Genomic DNA, 22465 nt, shown 5'->3' with positions numbered 1-22465 from the left:
GTGCCATCGCAAAGCCGCCATTCATTTCGGTTCGTCAACTAGCAACGTTTGTTGAACCTAGGTGTCTCAACCAGTTATTTATTAACCGAGGTAAACTTAAATATTGTCAGTTATTATTTATGTTTCTTTGGTTGTCTCGTATCGTACTCGTATTGTTTGTAATCAGATCCTATACAATTCCTAAATGTGATGATTACTCGATTTTATTCCATTGCATTTTGTTTATTTATTAATATTATTAATAATTATGAACAATTATTAAAACCGGGTTTAATTTGTAACCGCTGACTGATCACCCCTGGAACCCAACACCACCACCATGCAAAACGGTCATTGTCTACACAACGACGTAACGAAGGAGAAAACGAGGGGGTCGATGTTGAGCTTGTTTTGGAGCCCCCAACGACCACTACGCGTAGTCTTTGTGTTTCATCTATTTATTTGATTTTATATATGTCCAAAACTCACATTTTTTTAAAAACCCAATCTCATATATAATATACTCTAATTCTTTTTACCAAAATGTTTTAGTTTTTTCTATCAGATTTTACTCTTTTATCAAAACTTTATTCCTAGTCTAACTTGTAACAAATTATTCCAAAAACAACTGCCAATGAAGGCCATGTGTTACGGAGGCCATGTGTTATGATTCATAAAAGGAGGACATGAGGAAGGCCACGTAGCATGATCAATCGCAAAGACCACTAGGGGTGTGAAAAAAAATGAAAACCGAAACATACCCGTAACCAATAAAAACCATCTGAATCGTTAATTCGGTTTTGATATTAACCGAATCCAAATTACCAATTTGGTTTTCAGATCAGATGTCGAATAAGAATAATTCTGAATTCGGTTTGTACGGTTAATCGAATAACCCGATCTTTGCCATGTGGGTTTATTAGTATTATGAGTCAAATTCTCAAGGCCAACTCATTTATATGGTGAAATCTTTTTCCGGTTGAATTCTATTCGGTTAGACAATTCCGAATTCTGATTGGTTTGGATTTTTGAACATGGAAACAAAATTTCAAATTCGAACAAAATGATATGAACTATTTGAATATCCGATATCCAGACTAATGAACACCCCTAAAGACGACCACACACCCTCGCTAAATTGTAGTGAGTGCAAAAGCAGTGTTTTGAAACCCGGCTCGACCGGTTGGATTGGTCCGACCGAGACCCAACCTCTGAACTGGGTAAGGTCAGGCTATTTTGGCCGTTTTCTTAAAACCCGTCCGGGTTTTGCGGGTGGTGGTCGGCCCAGACCCGGTGACCCGGCGGGTCAAACGGTAAAAAAACCGGCCCGCCCTCCCGGGTCGGTCCGACCTTTGACCCGGTAAGGCGTCCGGGTAAACATCTAGGCCAGGTCTGAAAACATTATGCGAAAGCGTGAGGTTCTCAGCTAACATAGGGCAAGTTAAATGATTTATTATTGTTTATATATATTTAAAAAAAATACACTAACAAACATTTCATTCCATTTTAACTCGGTTTACAATCATATTTTACATTTCACCCATCATATGTTCATAACACATCAACTTGGTGTGAAATGTGAAAGCCATATTGCCTATGTACTGTATTACGTGTCACCTATGCAACAAGATAACGTTTCATATCTCATAATTAACATTTAAAATATCTCTAATAAAAAAACACCAAAAAAAAGTCAGCTACTAGCTCCACATCAACACCATGCTCTCAAAAGATACGAGTTTTACATAAATAGATAGTAATTTGTAGTCGTTACTAAAAACAGTAAAAATAAAAAATAAAAATAAAAAACATCCAAATCTTATCGTCAAAATCTGCTATTATAATAAACAAAAATGTTGGTTGAACCATAAACCTCTAAATTGGCCTAATAGTTTGTCAAGTGGCACTCTCATGTATTAACCTATAATTTATAATTAAATTTATTAATTTAAAAATAAAATTTAATTAAGATTTAAACATTCCTTATCTAGCCTTATCATTATCCTATCCATTCCTTATCTAGCCTTATTGTGGATTACAACTAAAGGAGTTTGATTCATATTATAAAGTCATGTTCATTGCACCACCCCTTTTATTGATTATGATTACCCAAATGACTTATTTACTCTTCTCACAGACCTGAAGTATATTGACTCTTGGTTTATATTTTGTTCCAAGTTGTGTGCAATAGATCCCCTTTATCAATGACAAATTTGGATGTTACTATGATAAAAACATGATCAGAAACATTAGCGAGTTGGGTAGAAACCAATTGATCAGATTATTCTAGGTTATCTTGACCGAAAAACCTTTTTTACAATATCAAAAACATAAGCGGGTTGGGTAGAAGGTCAAAGTGACTAATTTCGTATGGACCGGTTGGAACCGGAACACCCCTTGTTCAATATTTTGATTAGCAATATGGGTGTCACATGTGAATACAAAAGCCTTATTATTTTGAAATCGAGCTGAAATGAATTTAGCCAATCTTTATTTCCTTTTTTTTCTCTTTCTTTCGATCTATTTGACTGATTATGAATGTACAAATTGAACTGAATGAATTAGACAAGTGTTGAGTATTAAATCATGGTTAGTTTGGTTATTTTTTGTTGTGAATTGCAGGTAATAGTAGAAGCAATAATTGGGCATCAGATGGTCTCATCAATGGTTAGGGAAACTAGGAATTAGTACAGATAAAAAAATTGTATATGATTTGTATATGCTTTGTTGCTATACAAAATAACAAAGCATGGTTTGTTAATGTTTTAGTAAAACTGTAACAATTTATTTGTATATATAAAACTTGCAATTTATTTGTAAGTTTTATGATTTATGAACTTTTCATATTTCATTATTATATGTAATACCTAAGTTTAATCATATAAAGTATTTAAAAAGATTTATAAATTATATCGTTTTTATTGTCCAATATGTGTAACACACGGATTCATAACATAGTATACAATATACATATTTGTATTTCCAATGTATACGTTTTCATGCTTTTTAGGCATCCACGTGTCTCTTCTTTTCTTTTATCTTTCTAACTTTGTTCCATCACTCCTCATTGCTCACAACAAATCATTCACAAAACACCAAAAAGAAAAAAAGTGAAATTTAACCCAAATTATAATAATAATAATAACCCATAAAAGAAAGAAACCCAATTTTCGATCCCCAATTCCCACCTTCAATTTTGCTTTCTAGGGTTTTAAATTGCCCTAATTTCACCACCCATCACAATCGCCTTATTGGGTTTCTTCAATTGATGCTTGATTGCATTTTCGGACGATTTAAGATCGATATATTATTATTATATTCAATTTTATAAATGGGTTTGATTGATTGAGTTTCTACGGTTTGGAATTGGGGGAAAGTTGGTAATGGATTAATGGCAATGGTTGGAGGTGAAATGGAGAAGGAGTTTGAGTCTAAGCTTAATGTAAATGTTGAGGATGATCAGAAGCCTAAGAGTTTTAAGTTTAGGGCTCCACAGGAGAATTTTACTGTCCAAGATTTTGAAATGGGCAAGATTTATGGTGCTGGTTCTTATTCTAAGGTGGTTTCATTCTGTTTATTACTTTGTTATTGTTAATTTATTTATGGTAACATGGTTTATTTTTTGGAGTTCTGTTTATGATCTTAACTGGTTTTTAGACAATGCGTCGGGGGGGGGGGGGGGTGGCTTGAGGTTAAAAAAATATTATTTTAATCAATTGACCAATGGCAACCGTTGTACATGGGTGGGGTGGGGGTTGGGCTAGAACACCATTACACTCCAATAAAAATCGCCCCTTTGCTGACGTGGCGGCACGTGTTGAAAATCCCCCTCATTTTGTAGCCCTCCACTACACATAGCGTTATGTATAGCTCGTTTATATGTTGTTGCATAATTGGGTTGCTTTGCAATCTATGCTATTACTATATAAATATTATGATCTTATAATGACACTTGGAATATGATCTTGATCATTTTATAACTAATTTATCTGAAATAACTTTAATATTATGATTCTGTATATGTTTGTTTTGAATTGTTAGTTTGTTATTTCAGTTGGTTATTGTTAAATTTTTTATGGTAATTTGGTTTGTTCGTTGGAATTCTGTTTATGCTCTTTAACTGTTATTTTTGCATATGTTTATGTAATGTTGCATAAGTGGATTGTTTTGTAGTTTGTGGTTTATAAACATTGTAGTTTGAGACATTAGAAGTATGTTATTGTTATGCCCTATATATTATGATCTTATGATGACACTTGGCATGTGATTTTAACTATTCTCTAATAACTAACTGAATACACTTGACCATTTTAGCCACCCATGGGCGGTTATAGGTAATGGGTTAATTAGAGTCTGATAAGGTGAATTTTAGGACGGATCTAAAGGGCCAGATCGGGTTATTTGGCCTTTTTTAAGTTCATAATGTCTGTTTGTTCTTGTCTGTAGATGTGGCGGTTTGCTTATTTCTTGCAAATTACTTACTCATTGGTGTTTTCTAATTAGTTAAAGTTTGACATCATCAGGTTGTACGAGCAAAAAAGAAAGACACTGGGAAAGTGTATGCCTTAAAGATCATGGATAAAAAATTTATAACAAAAGAAAACAAAACTGCTTATGTGAAGTTGGAGAGGATTGTATTGGATCAGCTGACTCATCCTGGAATAGTGCGGCTCCACTTTACATTCCAAGATACTTATTCGCTATGTAAGTATATCATGTATATAGTTTATGGATTTTGTTAGTCTTCTAAGTACTAGTAGGCTAAAAAGACTTTATTTTATATGTTTTTGTTCCGATATTTTCTGTTATGATATTAATATATTATTGACTCTTGCATTTGGTTATATATAATGCAGACATGGCACTCGAGTCTTGTGAAGGTGGAGAACTATTTGATCAAATAACCAGGGTAAGTGAAATGCATAGTTTCAAGTTTCAACTTCCAACCACGTCTTATTCTTAGTTTATGACTCCTTGTGCTTCATATAATGCCTTTTAAAAGATATGCTATATTTATGTATTCATCTAGAAACTTTTGAATTTTGTAGAAGATGCACAAATTGTCATATTGGATTATTAATCATTGCATGTATGTCAATTCTTGTTATATATGATATGTTTTTACACCTGCTAAGTTTTCCTGGTGAATGAGCAATCAACAGTCCAAGTTTTGAAATAAAACCTTTCGTCCTAAATGTCACCTTGAACAGACTTAAGTTTTTTCAAGCCTAAATGGTTTGTATCTGTATATAGTTTTAAGTTTGTATGATTATGTCAATACTAGATGAACTTTAGAGGCATATTGTTATTTGTATCCATGTAATTTGTAAAAATGTTTAATCAAGACAAACTCGCATGACTATTAATTTGATCTTTTTTTTGTTTATTACTTTTGATTTGTATTAAGTTTGTTGCAAGATATCTAATATATGTATTTATTTGATCTATACAGAAAGGTCGTCTAACAGAGGATGAAACTCGCTTTTATGCGGCTGAAATCATAGATGCTCTTGAATACATGCATAAATTGGGTTTGATACATCGAGACATTAAGGTATTAGCCGTATTGCAATCTAATTCATTTGACTTACGATGGTACCATTAGAGTTTATAATCACATGCATTAATTAATGGTCACATAAAAAGATCAGACACTTTATTTACACATTTAGCTATTGGCCCGCATCAGTTTTATCATATTTTATGAATTTGTTAATGCAAGAAAAAAAAATTTCTCTATTACAGCCTTACAGGAATAGGAAAGCTAACCGCTTTACTAGATTAACTGAGTGGCTCATTGCTAACCATTCTTAATCTGGGCAAACTAGTAAAATTGCTTTGGTTTGACTGGGTTGCTCGGGTGGGCCCATTAATGCATGTTTATGATTTAATTGTTTTCATCAGACGCCACATGGCCTACAATAACTATTGCTGACAGTATCATAATGACAGCCAGAGAACTTGCTTCTTACATCAGATGGACATATTAAAATTGCTGATTTTGGAAGTGTAAAGCCCATGCAAGATAGTCAGATAACTGTCCTTCCCGATGTCAAATCAGGTACTCTCTCTCTCACTCTCTACGTATCAGTGTGTGGATCCCATAGTCTTGAATTTAAGCATGATATCCTTCTTATTCAGATGAAAAGGCCTGCACGTTTGTGGGGACCGCTGCATATGTTCCTCCAGAGGTATTAAATTCTTCACCTGCAACTATCGGGTGAGTATTATATTATTATTCTATCTATTTAATTCTTAACCTGTAATTATTACTCTAATTGGTTTTGGATTGTATAATGACTCTTTTTTGGTATTTTAAAAAATGCGTGCAGAAATGATCTATGGGCACTTGGTTGCACCTTGTTTCAGATGTTATCGGGAACTTCTCCATTTAAAGATGCAAGCGAGTGGCTCATTTTTCAACGAATTATAGCCCGAGATGTCAAATTTCCCGATTACTTTTCTAAAGATGCTAGAGACCTGATTGATAAATTGTTGGTAAGCAAACAACTACATTGAATTTTTGACTTACTGTTATGTGTTCAGTTTTATTACAATAACAATATTATTACAAGTTTAGACTAACTTAGATTTCGACAAAAATAATAATGCAGGATATTGATCCGTTGAAAAGACCAGGCGCGAGCCCTGATGGCTATAATTCTCTAAAGAATCATCCTTTTTTTCGAGGAATTGATTGGCATAATATACGGTCAAAAAGCCCTCCAAGACTTGTACCAGAGAAGGTATCTCTATCATGCTTTGATATGTATGGAAGTTCATATTTTGATTATTATATTATATTATATAAATCTTTGGCTACTTTCCAAATATCTTCAACATAATTATTATTTTGTGATGATTGCTAGTGGCCAAAGAAGTAAGCTTATCCTAACACGTTATACATTTAATTTCATTTCAATTTTCTACAGGGTCCCACCAGTAGTCGCTCAAGTGGAGGTGATGACACATCAGATTCATTATGGAACCCGACACATATCGGTGATGTCACAGGAACAGTAAATACAGCTGCTGATGTCATATCTTCCTCCGATACAAGCCATATAACTAAACTTGCTTCAATAGATTCCTTCGATTCAAAATGGTAATAGCAGTAATGCTAATGAATATTATTTATAATAATGTTAATGATAATTTTGTTTTCAAATTAGGTTATTGTTGAACTAGTATACTGTTTTGATTCATGACCTGATGATATGAATCTTCAACAGGCAACAGTTTTTGGAGCCAGGTGAATCGATTCTTATGATCTCAATGGTGAAGAAACTGCAAAAACTATCGAGTAAGAAAGTACAACTTATCCTAACCAACAAGCCAAACTTGATATATGTGGACCCTTCAAAGCTAGCCGGTAAAGGGACAGGGACTATGATCTGGTCCGATCATCCCAACGAACTTAGTGTCCAAGTTACAAGCCCAACAAGTTTCAAAATTTGCATTGTGAGTCCATTTTTCCACTCTTGCTATTTTATTGTTGTTTAATTCATAATATTTAATTAAACTTTAAAATGCTCAAGAAATTTGCTCCCTAGGGTCGCAATATGGACGGGTCAAGGTGAGTTGGGGTAATTGTCAAAACGGGTCAGGTTGTGTTGACCCGGAAACACTTTCTGTCCATATTTAGATTTTAAATAAATAACAAATATGTGGTTAAAACTTAAAACAATGTAATTACAGTAATAACCTAAATCTTTATATGATATGGTAAGTTTGTAAACAAGCTGAGCCGACACTGGCTCGGGCTCAGTTCGTTTACAAGCGAGTGGACCTCAAGCGAGCCGTGAACTTTTTGAATAGCCCTATGACACGATTGGATACTTGTATGCATTAAAATTTGATTTTGGTTGAACATTTTTCATCTGACCTGTTGGACTTGTTTCAAATTTAACAGAAACCATATAAACTGACTTGTTGGAAATTCTCTTCTAATTTGTTTCTCATTTTTTTCCCGGTTGTTGATGTAGCCAAAGAAAGTTATGACATTTGAGGATCCAAAACAGAGAGCGTATCAGTGGAAAAAGGCAATCGAGGCTCTTCAAAACCGGTGATTTTGTTTTGTTTGTTTACTTAACACATTCTTTTCATGTAACATTAATGTTGTATCTTGGGAATCCTAAGAACAGTTGGATTCTCTTGAGGAATTTGTTTTCTTAAGGAAAAAAAACAATCTCACAAGTTTCTTTTTCTTGGTTTGATTTTTTTTTTTGTGTCAATTGGTGAAATTTGAAAAGCAACTACTTTTGACCTTTGAGGTCAGACCGTTTATGTGACATTTAATTGACTTTTTCTAAAATTTCTAACACAAAATATTGTAATTTGCACCCCCACAACACAATACATGCTTACACCTAAACAAATAAACATAAATAAATGAAACAACAAAAATATTTAAAATCAAGCCCTAAAGATAGGGATGAGAATGGCACTGAAACAGTAGACATGCCGAAACTACAAACACAAAAAAAAGTGAGTAAAACTGCAAACCGAATAGCTTATTGATCTGTCCGATACCGGTTCGGATATGGTAGTGAAGAAATATACTGAAGCCAACTCATGTTGAAACCGAGAACAATACAATGAAAAACAGTATTGGTACCAATGTTCGGTTGTTATCGGTTTGGCAAGGTACCGAAAGATTGAAAACATAAACCGAACAATGCACTGATCATGACGTGTGGCACGGTACCGGTTCGAATCTGCTAGTGAGAAATACCTAAAATATCAGATTGACTCGTACCAAAATCGAAAACCATAGAAGTAAATTAGTTTCGGTACCAAGTTTCTTCTGCGGATATATTACATTATTTGTATGATAGGTACTTTGTTAAAAATGTTTACTCAAACCACTTTTAGCTCAACCAATTTAAAGTTTTTTTAATACAATTAATATTAACAGTTATTATATAACTAATTATGGTCACCTAGTGGTCGAAGTTCGTAATTATATTTCGTCAAAGTTACCGATCCAATACATGTGCGAAAGCTGTTTACAATAATAATTAAAACTTTATTTTGAATACATCTCCGTTTATTTTGTAAATATATACCGGAATGTTGACCAGTAAGAATAAACATAACTGTGTTTTTTAAGTATTAAAAAATGGTAATGAACCAAAGTTATTAAAGTAAAATCAATTAAATACTAAATGAATAGTTAAAAGAAAATACTGATAAACTTGATACATGTCAAAATATCAATGTGAGTTACTATTTACCTAGTTGCATTGAGTCTGATTCGTTATCCACATGACACGTTAGGGATTAGGTGAATTTACCTCATTTTGTTTTGTCCAAATAAGAGAGATCGTGTCATAAGGAATCTTATGACTCACTATCTAAAATAAACGTATTGGTTACGAATGAAATGATAACTCTGCAATTAGATGTGCACGAATAGGGTAATCCAAGATGAGTGACCTTCTCGTTGGAGTTCTTTACTTGAGCAACCATAAATATGTTGGTGAGCTTCTTATGGGAAAAACAGACAGGTTTTAGTTTTTGAGTTTTAAACCTCATTCCGGAGAATGATGAGTTCCAGGGGGTGTTTTAAACACACCTCAACTGAATCCCACATTCATGAACAAGAATGATGATTGTAACACTCTAGACAAATCTCATATCAGTTGTGGACAGATGATATGTCGGGTTTAAACACCTCAACCTTAACCCCCCCCCCCCCAAACTCGCCATTGGTCCATTTAGGCCAAACGTAGCGAGATTGGGCGACAAAAGGGCGCCTTGGGGCTAGAACACCCCCCCCCCCCCCCGGTCAATTTTTGGGCGATTTGGGGCGGATTCTTTTTATCGCCTAAACTCTTGAGAAAATAATAATATTTTACTATTTTGACCGTTTGACAACGGTACAAAAAAAAATTAATTAAAACAATATATTATATATCTATATAAACATATACATTCTTCTTCATTTCATATCCTTCTTCTTCATTTCACATCTATATAAACATAAACCTTCTTCAAAAAATCTAACAAAATGAATCCTACAAACAACTCGAACCAACCGACACTCGTGGAACTCGCCGCTCCATGAAAGAAATCATCAAAAAACACAAAAAGTGTGTCGAGGAACTCAACGATGCCATGAGAGAAACCGACAAACAACACGAAAAGATTGCCCAAATGTTGGAATTGCGGGAAATGAGTGAATAATACAAATCCCTCAAAGATGCTGGGTTACACGAAGAGGCCGCATTATTGCAACGACAACGAATGGAAAAAATGCGCGAATATTATGGATATTAGTATTTTATGTTTTTTAATATTTTTAGTTATGTAATTTTTTTTTTAAATTTTAATGCATTATTAGTTATGTTTTTTAAGTTTTTTGTATTTCTTTTTAATTTTAATGCATTTTTATCTAATTATTTAAATAAATTGGTTTTTATTTGTTTAGTTTAGTTATAAAAAAAATAATAAAAAAAAAACTGTGGACCCAACTTGTGGCCCATACACCATTACACATCAAAAACAAATTTCCACTCCTTGTTGACTGGGCGTCACATGTCACAATTCACCCCCAATTGTAGCCCCTCCACTACACATAGCCTTAGTAAAATAACAATATTCCTTTAACATTCACCAGCGGCAAATTCCTGCCCCCCCCCCCCCTAATCGCCTGGGTTGGTTGGGGGGGTGGGGTGGGGTGGGGGTGGTTACAACCTATAATCACCCCAAAAGTGAAGGATTTGTTGCCCACCACAGGTAGGCTTATGAATAAGAAGAAACCACACAATTAAATGTGCTTTGCTTTGATGTGAGCAATTCTATGATAATTTTTTGGGATGCCTCCACTCAAAACAATAAAAAACAACTATGCGGGTCTCTTGTTAGCGAAACAAACAATAGTAGTTTGTGTATGAGTGTTAACATCATACATATATCTCATTGAAGAAACACTAAGTGACCCCGGGCAGATTATGGGTAATCTGGGGGCTAAGTATTGTTTCCCACGAAGGTTAGGTCCAGCAGAGTAAGTTGTACTTCAGGGAACCTGCAAAACAGACACCGTGAGCTCGTCACTGAGAAGGGGGGGGGGGTTCCTCCTTGTGACCACCCTCCGGCGTGAGAATCAGTCTATATCGCTCTTTAAATATAAAAGTATATGAATACTATTATAGCAATTATCAAGTAAGTTATACGAGATAGTAGATGATGAAATGATAATACCATTTGCTGTCTTTTATAGCCGAAGGTGGGTTTCCAAGGGGTTTAGCCGGCCCAACACGCTACCAACTGTAACCTATGCACGTGCCCTACCTGTGAGTGGTGGATAGGTAGCGGCTGACACAGAGCAGGCGTGCCGTGCACTCTTCGTCTTCTACCAACTGCAGGCTAGGCACGTGGTCTGGCAGGAGTTGGTGGGCAGGCGGCGGCTATTGGTCACAGTGCTGTGGCGTGCTGTCTGCCACGCTGCTGTCAGTGAGCTGTTGCATTCTTGGTCAGATCTTTTGTCTTTACCTCGTCAGGTATCACGCAAAAGATCCTCCATACGGACTGGCCCATTTTGGCGGGAGTTTTCCCCCTCCCGCCTTTGCTCATTCTTTCAGGTGACACTGAATATTTGTAAGTGTTAAGCCTTATGCGTGTAGCTATGCTGTGCGGGTAGCCTTCCCTGATGGCTTGTATCCGCAACTGCGGGAACAGGCGGGTTACTTCACCATTGGGAGGCTTTTCCCTGCGTATGCAGCTTGCATACTGCGCGTAGGCTTCTCTGAGCATGGTGGGTCCTGCGGGAGTAGATGGTCTTTGCGCAGACATCCCTGTTCAAGGTGAGTCATGCGGGACCAACTGAGCCCTGCTGGGACCTACCTCTTCAAGTCCCCCCAGTCCAATGTTCTTCTCACGAATGTCTAATAAAGTGAGGTGAACTTTTGAACTTAAGCAAAGGGTTTTGAAAAGGGGTTTTTGTAAGGTTTTCCATGGGGGTTCTTCCCGCGGAAGTCCTTGTCACTTGCAGAAATTCCCGAGTTTCCTGCTTGGTCTTTGGGTATGATGCGGGTAGGTCTGTAACCTCCTCGCAAGTCAGGAGCATTGAGTCTTAGTTGTGCGGATTCTCCCTGTGGTTCTGGTAGTTTTTGAACATAGTGATCAATTATGTTTAAACCACCAATTCCATCTTGGAGCCTCAAACAACGTAGTACTCGATGTTCCCGCTATGCGGGGATATTATTTCCGTTTTCACAAGCATTGCCCAGAAGATCCTTCCTGGTTTCAATTCTCAGCGGGTGCTAGGTATGTGAAGGGTTTTGCCTTTACACTGTACCTGCATCCGTCTTACGGTTACTTTACTTCCAAGGTATTCCTGGCGTCGATTCCCTGCGGGTGCTAGGTATGTGAAGGGTTTTGCCTTTACACTGTACCCGCACCCGTCTTATGGTTACTTGGTTGCCAAATATTTTGGCTTCAATTCCCTGCGGGTGTTAGGTATGTGAAGGGTTTTGCCTTTACACTGTACCCACACCCGGCTTATGGTTACTTGTTTGCCAAGGTAAGGGGTATTTTCCCGCTTACTTTTTTGAACCTTAGTCTTCAAATTTTTAAATTTTGAAATTTGAAGAGTTGGTGGATGGATAACAACCCAATACCTCAAACGTCGTGCGACGGTTTCTTCTGACTGTGTCAGGACGTGCCAGAAGTTATGGCGACATGACATTATGTGGTCATTCCAGTTGTTTTTTCAGGCGCGTGGGCACGGGATTTCGGGCGCGTAGCCGCGAAATCTCTGGCACACGTCCTTTTGACAGCTGTTGCCAGCTTGCCTTTGCCACGCGTCATAGTTTCATTGCACCTTTGATTTCTCTCTCTTCCGTATTAAATTCATCGCATTAATTGCGATTACTATATAAAGGGGGAGAGGGTTATTTGCAATTCACACTTTCCACTTTCATCTCTTCTTCTCCAGTAATTTCCGGCGAATTTCTCTTTTTCGGTAAAGCATTACTCTGAAATTTCTTCTTTCTTCCACCATGTCTTCTCACGATGCTGATGATCAGAAGACTGCTGGCGAATGCCAGTGTTCTCTTCCTGTCGAGCTGTACCAGTATATCGTCAGGAAGTTCATGCTCGAGTCTCTCGAGCCTGAGTTTCCTGAGCCCCACCATACTGTGTACGATGCCCCTAGTGGCAAGATCGGGGTTTATGCTGCATTCTTTGTCTACGGAAACCTTAGGTTTCCGTTGACAAAGTTTGTGTACCGTGTCCTGGAGAGGCACGGTGTGCACCTGACAGAGGTGCACCCCATGGCCATTGCCAAGGTCCGGCACTTTGAGTGGGTGTGCCGGATACTGGGCCTTGAGCCCCTCGTTGACCGTCTGATGACCTTCTACACTTGGAGGTGCATCCAGGGGTGGTACACTCTTACAACCCGTATCAAGGGTTTAAAGATTTGTACCACCGAGCGGAGTCTTCGCTCGTGGAGAAGAGAGTTCTTCTTCATATCCGCTCGCGCCATCCCCATCGCCATGAAGTTCAAGAATGGCCAGGCGCTTCCGAACCTTCCCGCCCTCAACTACGAGGAGGCGGAATGGTTCTCGAAGATATCCCGGGTCCAGTCCCCGGTTTTCCGTTTTCCGGAGTCGGCGATGGTGATGCTGGGGATGAGCCGGGTGTGGAAGGCGGCGAATGCGGATAAGGTTCCGATCGTCCTTGAATATGGTTCGAACTCTGTCCCTTATGGTACGTCTTGTTTCATTTTGCTGACTTCGATTTTTTTTAACTTTCTTGTTGATTTCAGAGGGGAACGATCTTCAGTCGCTCCTGAACCCGCGGGAGGAAGATGGTCCCGCGCGGATGGGTACTCGTGCTCTGGACGAGAACGAGTTGCCCATCTTAGAGCAGACCGCGGGTCGGTTCGTGGAGGTTTACCCGCCAGGCCAAGAGATCCTGAGCCACCGACGGCCAGGTAAGCCTATCTTCTACCCTGAACCTCTCAATGCTGTGCCTGCTGCTGGAGTTGACATTTCTTCTTCTGAGGAATCCGCAGAAGGTCCTCCACTGGTGCGGAAGAAAAAGGCTGCCGTCGGGAAAGGCAAGGAGAAGGTAGCCTCTACGGCCGACCCGGTAGTCCTATCTGACTCGGAGTCAGATAGCGCAGAGGTGGCGGGGAAGCCCGGTGGTGAGGAGACCACCGCTCCGGAGGCTGTAGCTGTTACCTCCGGGGAGGCAGCGACGACGACGGTTACCGGTGTCAAGAGGCCGGCTCCATCGGGTTCGCCCCCGCTCGTCCGTACGTTCAAGCTCAAGAAACCCCGTAAGTACCCCCATAATTCTTGTCTAGATTTGTTTCAAATAAATTTTTCTAACACTTTTGCTTGTGCAGGTGTGGATGTTGACGCATTCCAGGGTGGAGTTGGAGCAAGTATTCCCCCGCCGATGAGGGAAGGCTCGGTCAGCCTTCCCGAGGCGTCGACCCAGGCGTCTGCGCCTGCTTCCGTTGGTTCCAGCCTTCCTGAGGCTGTTCCAGCTGAGAAGGTGTCTCCGCCGGCCGTGAGTGCAATTTTTACAGCATCTTTCACGGAGCCGGCGGTTACTGTTGCTGAGGCAACGCCAACAATGGCTACCACAGCGGCTGCCACTATACCTGCGCCACCGGCACCGACGGCCGGACCATCAGGTACGCGCCGGGCTTCCCGCCGATCTATGCCACCTTCCCGTCTGCCTGACCTGTTGGATGGATTTCCTTTAGGTTCAGGTGATGGGTTTGGCGGCTATCGGCCTGTTATTGACCCTACAGGTACGTAGGGTTCTTTTTCCTTTGTATATTTTTATCATCTTTTCCTAACTGCCTTTGTTTCTTTCGCAGTGTCGGATTCCAATGAAGTGTATGTTCCAAGATGGAACATACGCCGAGGAACAACCCTTCGCACCCCTGTGGAGTGCGTGGACTGGGCTCGCCACGCTGCTCCTCATGGTGCGTTGGGGGAAGCCATGGCTAGCTACCAAGAGGGTAGGCTAACCAATGAGCTTCAGGTTCTCCAGGCCCGGACGCAGCCCCGCGTCGAGCTGCTTTGTCGTGAAAACGACAAGTTAAAAGCAGCGCGCGCCAAAGATGTATCTGAAGCGCGGGCTCTTCGGGAGGAGAACCGGCAGTTGGCCGCTGCCGCAGCCGAGAAGGAGAAGGCATTCAAGGCCCTCGAGGTTGAAGTCCAGGCGCGACTCGAGGCCCGCTCCAAGGCTGCCCAAGCTGTGAATGAACAGCTTCGGCTGGCCAAGGAGACTGCGCGAAACTCAACTGAGAGGGCTGCCAAGGCTGAAGCTGTTGCTGAGCCACTTCGCGAAGAGAATGAGCAGCTTAAATGCAAATTAAAGGCTCTTCAGCATGCTCATGACGCCTTGGCAATGGAAGATGCCAAGAAGCTGCAAGAGATTCTTGACCAGAGGGGGGTGCTTGACCAAACCGAGCGGAAGCTTAAGGGCGTCGAAGAGGCTGCCGCAAAAGAAGTATTACTTGCCAATCTGAACCAAAGCGAAGCCGAACGCGCCCGTGACGAAGTGCAAGCTACCCTCCAATGGCTACTTCGAGAAGCGTTGCCTCAGGTATCCTCTTTTTTTTTTTTTTTTTTTTTTTTCTTCTCTTTCTACTTGTAATTAGAAAATGTTCTAACTTGTAATCTTCTTTTGTAGGTTGTGCGTCGGGTCCTTTCAGAGACCTCTTACGACGATGCAATGAGCGCAGCCCTCAACGCTTCTCATGAGGATGGGGAGAAGACTGGCTTCCTGCTTGGTCTAGGGTTTGCTGAGAGAGGCTTTCCGCCCTCCAACTTCCCTTTATTCAATGTTAATACTGCAGCTGCTTATGACCAAGCAGTGAACCAGTACGCTGCCTTCCCGCATCCGGTGGTGGAGAAGGTGAATGAAGCTGCTGCTGCTGATGATGGGCTAAACATCCTTAAGACTTTCCTTGGACAGCCGCGCTCTGACGGTGCTGGTCCAAGCGGAGGTGGTCCTGAAGCCTGATCCTGAAGATCCCTTCCCACTGCTAGGATAAACTTAGCTTTGTATAGATTTCTTTTAGGCGGGTAGTTACCCGACCACTGTTGTAATATATCATTGAAATATACGATTGTTATTCCTTTCATTGGATTCTTTGCTTTATAAACTTATGACTTGCATACTTAGTTTAAATTAGCAATTTTCCAAGTGTTTAGAATAAGTTAACCTGTGAACGTGGTTGATGATGGGTTAGAGTTTTGCTTCCTCCTTCGTGATTGTGCGGGTATAACCGTCACTTGCACTTGGTAGGATGGCTGAACTTTTGCCTTCATCTGACCGCGTGTAGGTTTTTCTTATCCTTTTTTAAGTGTTCATAAGTTAACCTTTTAACGTGGTAGATGGTAAGTTAAGTTTGGCTTCCTTGTTTGTGATTGTGCGGGTAAGACCGTCACTTGCACTTACAAGGATGGCTAAACTTTACCTACATCTGACCTGCGTGTAGGTTTTCCTTAGAACTTTTTTAACATTTTGGCGTTGTGTTTATGCGGGTATTGCCGCCTTCCACACGCAACTACTTCTTCCCGTAAGGGAAGTTCATAGGTTACAAGCTATCAATACATCATGAAAGGAGAATCATTTCCATTAGAAGTGGCTCTAGGCCTTTTCTTTACAAGTTGGAATTGATCTACATATAACATTTGCGTAATTGAGCTCCATTCCATGTTCTAGGGATGGGAGTGCCATCGAGCCTTTCGAGCCGGTATGCGCCCTTTCCCAGAACTTCTTTGATAACGTATGGCCCTTCCCAAATCGGGGCCAACTTTCCTGGGCGTTGTTGGTTCGAAGCCTCGTTGTTACGCAGTATGTAGTCTCCTTCATTGAAATTGCAGAGTTTTACCCGCGTGTTGTAGTATTTTTGCATTTGTCGTTTGTAGTTTTCTTCACGCATGGCGGCTAAGTCTCTGCGCTCTTCGGTTAGCATAAGGTCTAACCGTCTTTCCGCATCATTGTCTTCTGGTTGGATTAAGACCCTTGGTGAGGGTAAACCGATTTCGACTGGGATCATGGCTTCAGTGCCATAAGTGAGACTGAACGGGGTTTCTCCCGTACTGGTCTTCTTCAGCGTTCTGTTTGCCCAAAGGACGTGTGGAAGCTCGTCCACCCAACCGGATCTATGTTCCAAGAGTCTTCTCTTTATGCCTTCGACGATGCTCTTATTTGCTCTTTCCACCTCACCGTTACCTTGCGGGTGTGCCACTGAGGTAAAGGTGTGGGTGATTTGAAGTTCTTTCAGCCACTGCTGTAGCTTCTTGTCAGCAAAGTTGGTGCCATTATCGCTTACCAAATTCTGTGGAAGTCCAAAACGACAAATAATAAATTCCCAAATGAATTTTTTGATATGCTTTGCGGTTGTTTGGGCTAAAGGTTTCGCTTCTATCCATTTGGTGAAGTAGTCAATGGCTACCACTAGGAACTGAACATTCCCAGCTGCTGTAGGAAATGGGCCTGTCACGTCAATGGCCCACTTCTGAAATGGCCACGAGGAAGTGACAGGAACAAGTTCATTTTTCGGGCGATGCGTGTTGGGTGCGTAAAGCTGGCAAGATCTGCATTTTCTGATGTATGCCAACGCGTCCATATGCATCCCCGGCCAGAAGTATCCCGCGTTGTTTAGCTTGGCTACCACAGCGCGGGGGCCTGCGTGTACTCCACAGATGCCTTCGTGAACCTACCTTAGGAGGTAGTCAGCATCTTGGTTGTCCACGCATCTTAACAATGGGCCAAGAAAGTTACGTCTGTAAAGGGTGTCATTGACCAGCTGATAATTCAGTGCTTTACAGCGTAGTTTTCTTGCCTGTGACTTTGACTCTGGTAACGTTCCTGCTTCAAGGTATTTTATTATTGGGGTCATCCATGTTTCTGTACCGGTTTGGATGACACAAATTTCCTTGTGCGGGACTGATGGTGTTTCGAGGAGTTCAACGCGGATGTCCTTTCCCAAGTGGGTGAAGGCCAGTGATGCAAGCTTGCTTAACGCATCCGCAGATTTGTTTTCGCTGCGCTTGACGTGTATCACTTTACAATCATTAAAATCGCGCATGATGGCTTTGGCCTGGGCAAGGTACAGGGCCATTGTGTCGTTCACAGCCGTGTACGTCCCGTTTATTTGGTTTGCCACTAGCATGGAATCTACATGGGCTTCCAAATTTTTTACACCCATTTTACGCGCAATCCTCAATCCGGCCAGGAATGCTTCATATTCAGCTTCGTTATTCGTACTTGGAAAATCCAGCCGAATAGCATAGGTATATTCCTGGCCTGCTGGATTTGTCAATTTTAACCCTGCGCCTGAACCCTCGTTACTAGCTGCTCCATCAGTGTAGAGTCGCCAGACCTCATCGATTTCGTGTGCTGGGGAGGGTTGAACCTCCTCCTGGCACTCTTTCTCCCTTGAAGCGGGGACTTCTGCAATAAAATCAGCCAGGACCTGGCCTTTAATGGCTGGTCTCGGCTTGTATTGAATCGCATATTCTCCCAATTCAATTGCCCATTTGGCTAGACGTCCCGATAACTCGGGTTTGCCTAGAACATTTGAGAGTTTGAAGTTGGTGAGAATAGTGATTGGGTGACCCTGGAAATATCGTCTCAACCTGCGTGAAGCGTGTATAAGTGCCAAGATTAGTTTTTCCAGGGTAGAGTACCGGGTTTCCGCGTCTGCCAGCACGCGGCTAACATAATAGATTGGCATCTGGATGCCTTTTCGTTCTACAAGCAGGACTGCCCCGGTTGCTCTGTCTGTTGCGGAGAGGTATAGGATTAACTCCTCCCCCGCTTGTGGTGCTGTGAGTGTTGGGAGTTCGATCAGGCGTGATCGAATCTCCTGAAAAGCTGCTTCCGCTTCTGGTGTCCAGCGGAAGTGCGTCTTCTTTAAACAATTTCTTAGCGTTGACACAAAAGGGAACGACCTATCCGCATGGTTTGCCAAAAAGCGGTTAAGCGCGACTAGTCGTCCATTCAGTGTTTGAGCCTGTTTTATGGTGGTAGGTGATTCCATTTTGACAATGGCTTCGACCTTTTCAGGGTTCGCTCTGAAGCCATCTTTAGTAATAATGACTCCCAAGAACTTCCCTTCTTCCACCCCAAATGAACACTTGCTCGGGTTGAGCTTCATGTTTATCTTTCTGAGCGTGTTGAAAGTTTCGTTAATGTCTTTCAACATCGCCTCTGGCTCGGGGCTTTTGATGACCAAATCATCCATATAGACTTCCAAGTTTCTCCCAATTTGGGCGTGAAACTCTTTGTCCATTAGTCGTTGGTACGTGGACCCCGCGTTCTTAAGTCCGAATGGCATCATTTTATAACAAAATGTGCCATCGGGCGTCCGAAAGGCGGTTTTGTCCTGGTCATCTACAGCCATGTGGATTTGATGGTACCCCTTATACGCATCCAAGAAGCATTTAAGGCGAAATGGTGCCACCGAATCCACCTTGAGATCAATTTCTGGCAACGGATAACAATCTTTGGGGCATGCTTTATTCAAATCTTTGAAATCTATGCACATGCGCCATTGATTGTTATTCTTCGGTACCATTACGGGATTTGCAACCCATGTTTGATATTTGCTAACGCGCACGATGCCCGCGTCAAGGAGTTCCTTGACTTGGGTTCTGCACGCGTTGGTTTGCTCGGGCCCCATTACTCTGCGCTTTTGTACGATCGGCGTAACGGCCGGATCGCATTTGAGCTTATGCTCTGCCTTACTCCGGGGTACACCAGTCATGTCGGCTGGTGTCCACGCAAAGATGTCTGCGTTTCGCTGCAGTAAGCGCTTGAGTAAGGTGCGTGTTGGATCAACAATTGTCGGGCCAATGGTAACGGCCTGATCGGGATATTTCCCATTGAATGCCCACTTTTCAGGTTCAGTGATGGTTTGTTTGGCCATCTTCGGTTTGGGTTTAGAGGAGACGGATGCGATGCATACCTGGGGAATGCCCGTGATCATCGCTACGCCTTCAGTTGTTGGCCATCCCATCATGCCGTGGACTGAGGATACCACGGCGTTGAATCTTGCCATCCCGTCTCTCCCGAATAGGATGTCATACGTATGATGTGGTTTTTTCATTACAACAAAATCCACATCCTCCGTGCGTGAATAATTCCCATCGGTGAGAGTGACGGGGAAAGATAGGGTGCCCAAGGGAGTGTTCATGCTGCCGTCAAACCCTTCCATTGAAGCGTAGACCGTCTCCAGGCGTTCCTTGTCTTCATCGTCTAGCTTGTCGAAGAACTGCCTGTACATCACTGTCGACGATGCGCCATTGTCAACGAGGGTGCGGGAGGTGATGTAGTGCCCCAGCTGGCTTTTAATGACAATGGGGCCTTCTTTGTTTGGGCCTCCCGGCACTCGCGGGAAGCGCACTTCTGCTTCCTTCCATGCGCATGGTTCGGTCATCGGTCTCTTTCTTCCTCTGACCTTACCATGGACCATGTTGATGCTGATGTCGACGGGCTTTCGTCCGTTACCCCTGTACCTGTTGTCGTTCCTTCCTCCCTTCTTGATAGATGCCACGAGGTGTGCGAGCCTCCCATCCTTGACGAATGTCTCGACGATGTCCCTCAAGGATGTGCACTCCTCAGTGCTATGGCCCTTTGTCCCATGGAAGTCACAAGACTTGCTTTGATCCGCATTGGGTTTCTGTCGGATCGCTGGGGCTTTTGGCCATGGCAGTTTTTCCGTGGCAAATATCTCCGTGACGCTCTTGGTGAGTGGCGTCCAACGGTTTTTCCGGTTCGAAGGGTGCGTGTTGTCCCTTCCGCCAACCAGAGGGCGAGAGCTTGAGGGGGTGTCAAAGTTTATCCTTGACTGCCAAATACCTTGCCGCCTCTTTTTGTTTAGCCGGGCGGTTCTCACATTGTTCTCCCTTGTCCTCTGTGTGTAGAGGTTTGTATTCTGGGGGAGATCTCTTCCCAGCTGTTTCTCCGTTTCGGCAAAGCGTTTGGCTGCCGTCATTATGGCATCCCATGTGGATGGCATGCCGTCTTTACCTGTCAGAGTGCGGATAAGTTCTGGGTACTCAGCGCCCTGAATGAAAGCGGCGCGAACGAGGTCTTCGCTGATGTTGCCCAGACTCAGCTTCTTGGAGTTGAAGCGGGTGATGAAGTCCAGTAAGGATTCATCCTCTTCTCTCACACAGTTGAGGATCGTCCACTGCTCCTCAGTGTGCTTCCTCTGTTGACTAAACTGTTGACTGAACTTGTTCTGGAAGTCTGCCCAGTCATAAATGTGGTGGACCGGTAAACGGTCGAACCATGCTCTGGCTGCTCCTACCAGAGTCATCTGGAACATGTAGCACCACGTGGGTTCCGTCCAGTTACTGACGGTTGCCCCCGCAATGAACCTGTTCAGATGGTCATCTGGGTCGGATAGGCCATCGTATGTGCCAATGTTGGACATTTGTTTGGCACTCCTCGGGGCGATTGCTTCTGCAATGTCCCTTGCAAATTTTGACCTTCCTGCGTTTGTGGCAGTAGGTCTAAAGGCCTTGGAGAAGTCACGCGGGCTTTTTTCCGTGACTGGTTGGAATGCTTCCCCAAAATTCCTTTTTGGCTGGGGATCCGTTTCCTTACGCTTCCCTTTCGCCCTATGGCGAGGGTTCGCGTCGGTGTCGGAGTCTTCCTTCTCGTCGTCTGAGTACTCGTACTCACTACTCATGTTGAGGTGCTGGCGAGTACTACCGAATTCCTCAGCTTGTTGGACTGAACGCAAGCGTTCGTCCAACTCAGCCTGAAATTCTCTTTGACGTGCCTCGGCCCATGCCTTCACTTGATCAAGTGTTTGGCGAGGGGCTCGAGTTCGTTTTTCCAGCTGGGCATCAGTGAATCCCAGTGGAATATTTACTCCACTTGCCCCTACATGAGTGACTGGGGTAGTGTTCGTAAAATGTACTTCACTTGCCCCAGCTTGGGTGGCTGGGGTAGTGTTTGTAAACATTGTGTTGCCGGTGTTTACCCCAGTGGCTGGGGTTGTGGTTACCGGAATTTCTCTAGTCATCTTGGAAGTTTTGAAAAACTGGAGAAAGATGTAGTTCTAGCTTTATGCACGGATGGCGCCAATGAAGAAACACTAAGTGACCCCGGGCAGATTATGGGTAATCTGGGGGCTAAGTATTGTTTCCCACGAAGGTTAGGTCCAGCAGAGTAAGTTGTACTTCAGGGAACCTGCAAAACAGACACCGTGAGCTCGTCACTGAGAAGGGGGGGGGGGGGTTCCTCCTTGTGACCACCCTCCGGCGTGAGAATCAGTCTATATCGCTCTTTAAATATAAAAGTATATGAATACTATTATAGCAATTATCAAGTAAGTTATACGAGATAGTAGATGATGAAATGATAATACCATTTGCTGTCTTTTATAGCCGAATGTGGGTTTCCAAGGGGTTTAGCCGGCCCAACACGCTACCAACTGTAACCTATGCACGTGCCCTACCTGTGAGTGGTGGATAGGTAGCGGCTGACA

At 42.2% G+C, this 22465-nt stretch overlaps 1 protein-coding gene across 1 annotated transcript; it reads left to right on the top strand.

Moving 5' to 3' along the window:
- Window positions 1-3109: 3109 nt before the first annotated feature.
- LOC143556359 (3-phosphoinositide-dependent protein kinase 2-like) lies at window positions 3110-8086 on the top strand. The gene is made up of 11 exons (XM_077045696.1): window positions 3110-3538; window positions 4503-4683; window positions 4836-4888; window positions 5432-5533; window positions 5932-6040; window positions 6121-6199; window positions 6312-6477; window positions 6594-6725; window positions 6912-7084; window positions 7212-7440; window positions 7965-8086. The coding sequence occupies exons 1-11, from the start codon at window positions 3371-3373 to the stop codon at window positions 8046-8048; spliced, it is 1476 nt and encodes a 491-aa protein (XP_076901811.1). The 5' UTR covers window positions 3110-3370; the 3' UTR covers window positions 8049-8086.
- The last annotated feature ends 14379 nt before the right edge of the window (window positions 8087-22465 follow it).

Source organism: Bidens hawaiensis, unplaced genomic scaffold (genome assembly GCF_021521415.1).
Source record: "Bidens hawaiensis isolate Kalapana, Puna unplaced genomic scaffold, B.hawaiensis_p1.1 tig00001035_1, whole genome shotgun sequence".
Lineage (NCBI taxonomy): Eukaryota > Viridiplantae > Streptophyta > Magnoliopsida > Asterales > Asteraceae > Bidens > Bidens hawaiensis.
This window is presented reverse-complemented; position numbering and strand designations above follow the sequence as displayed.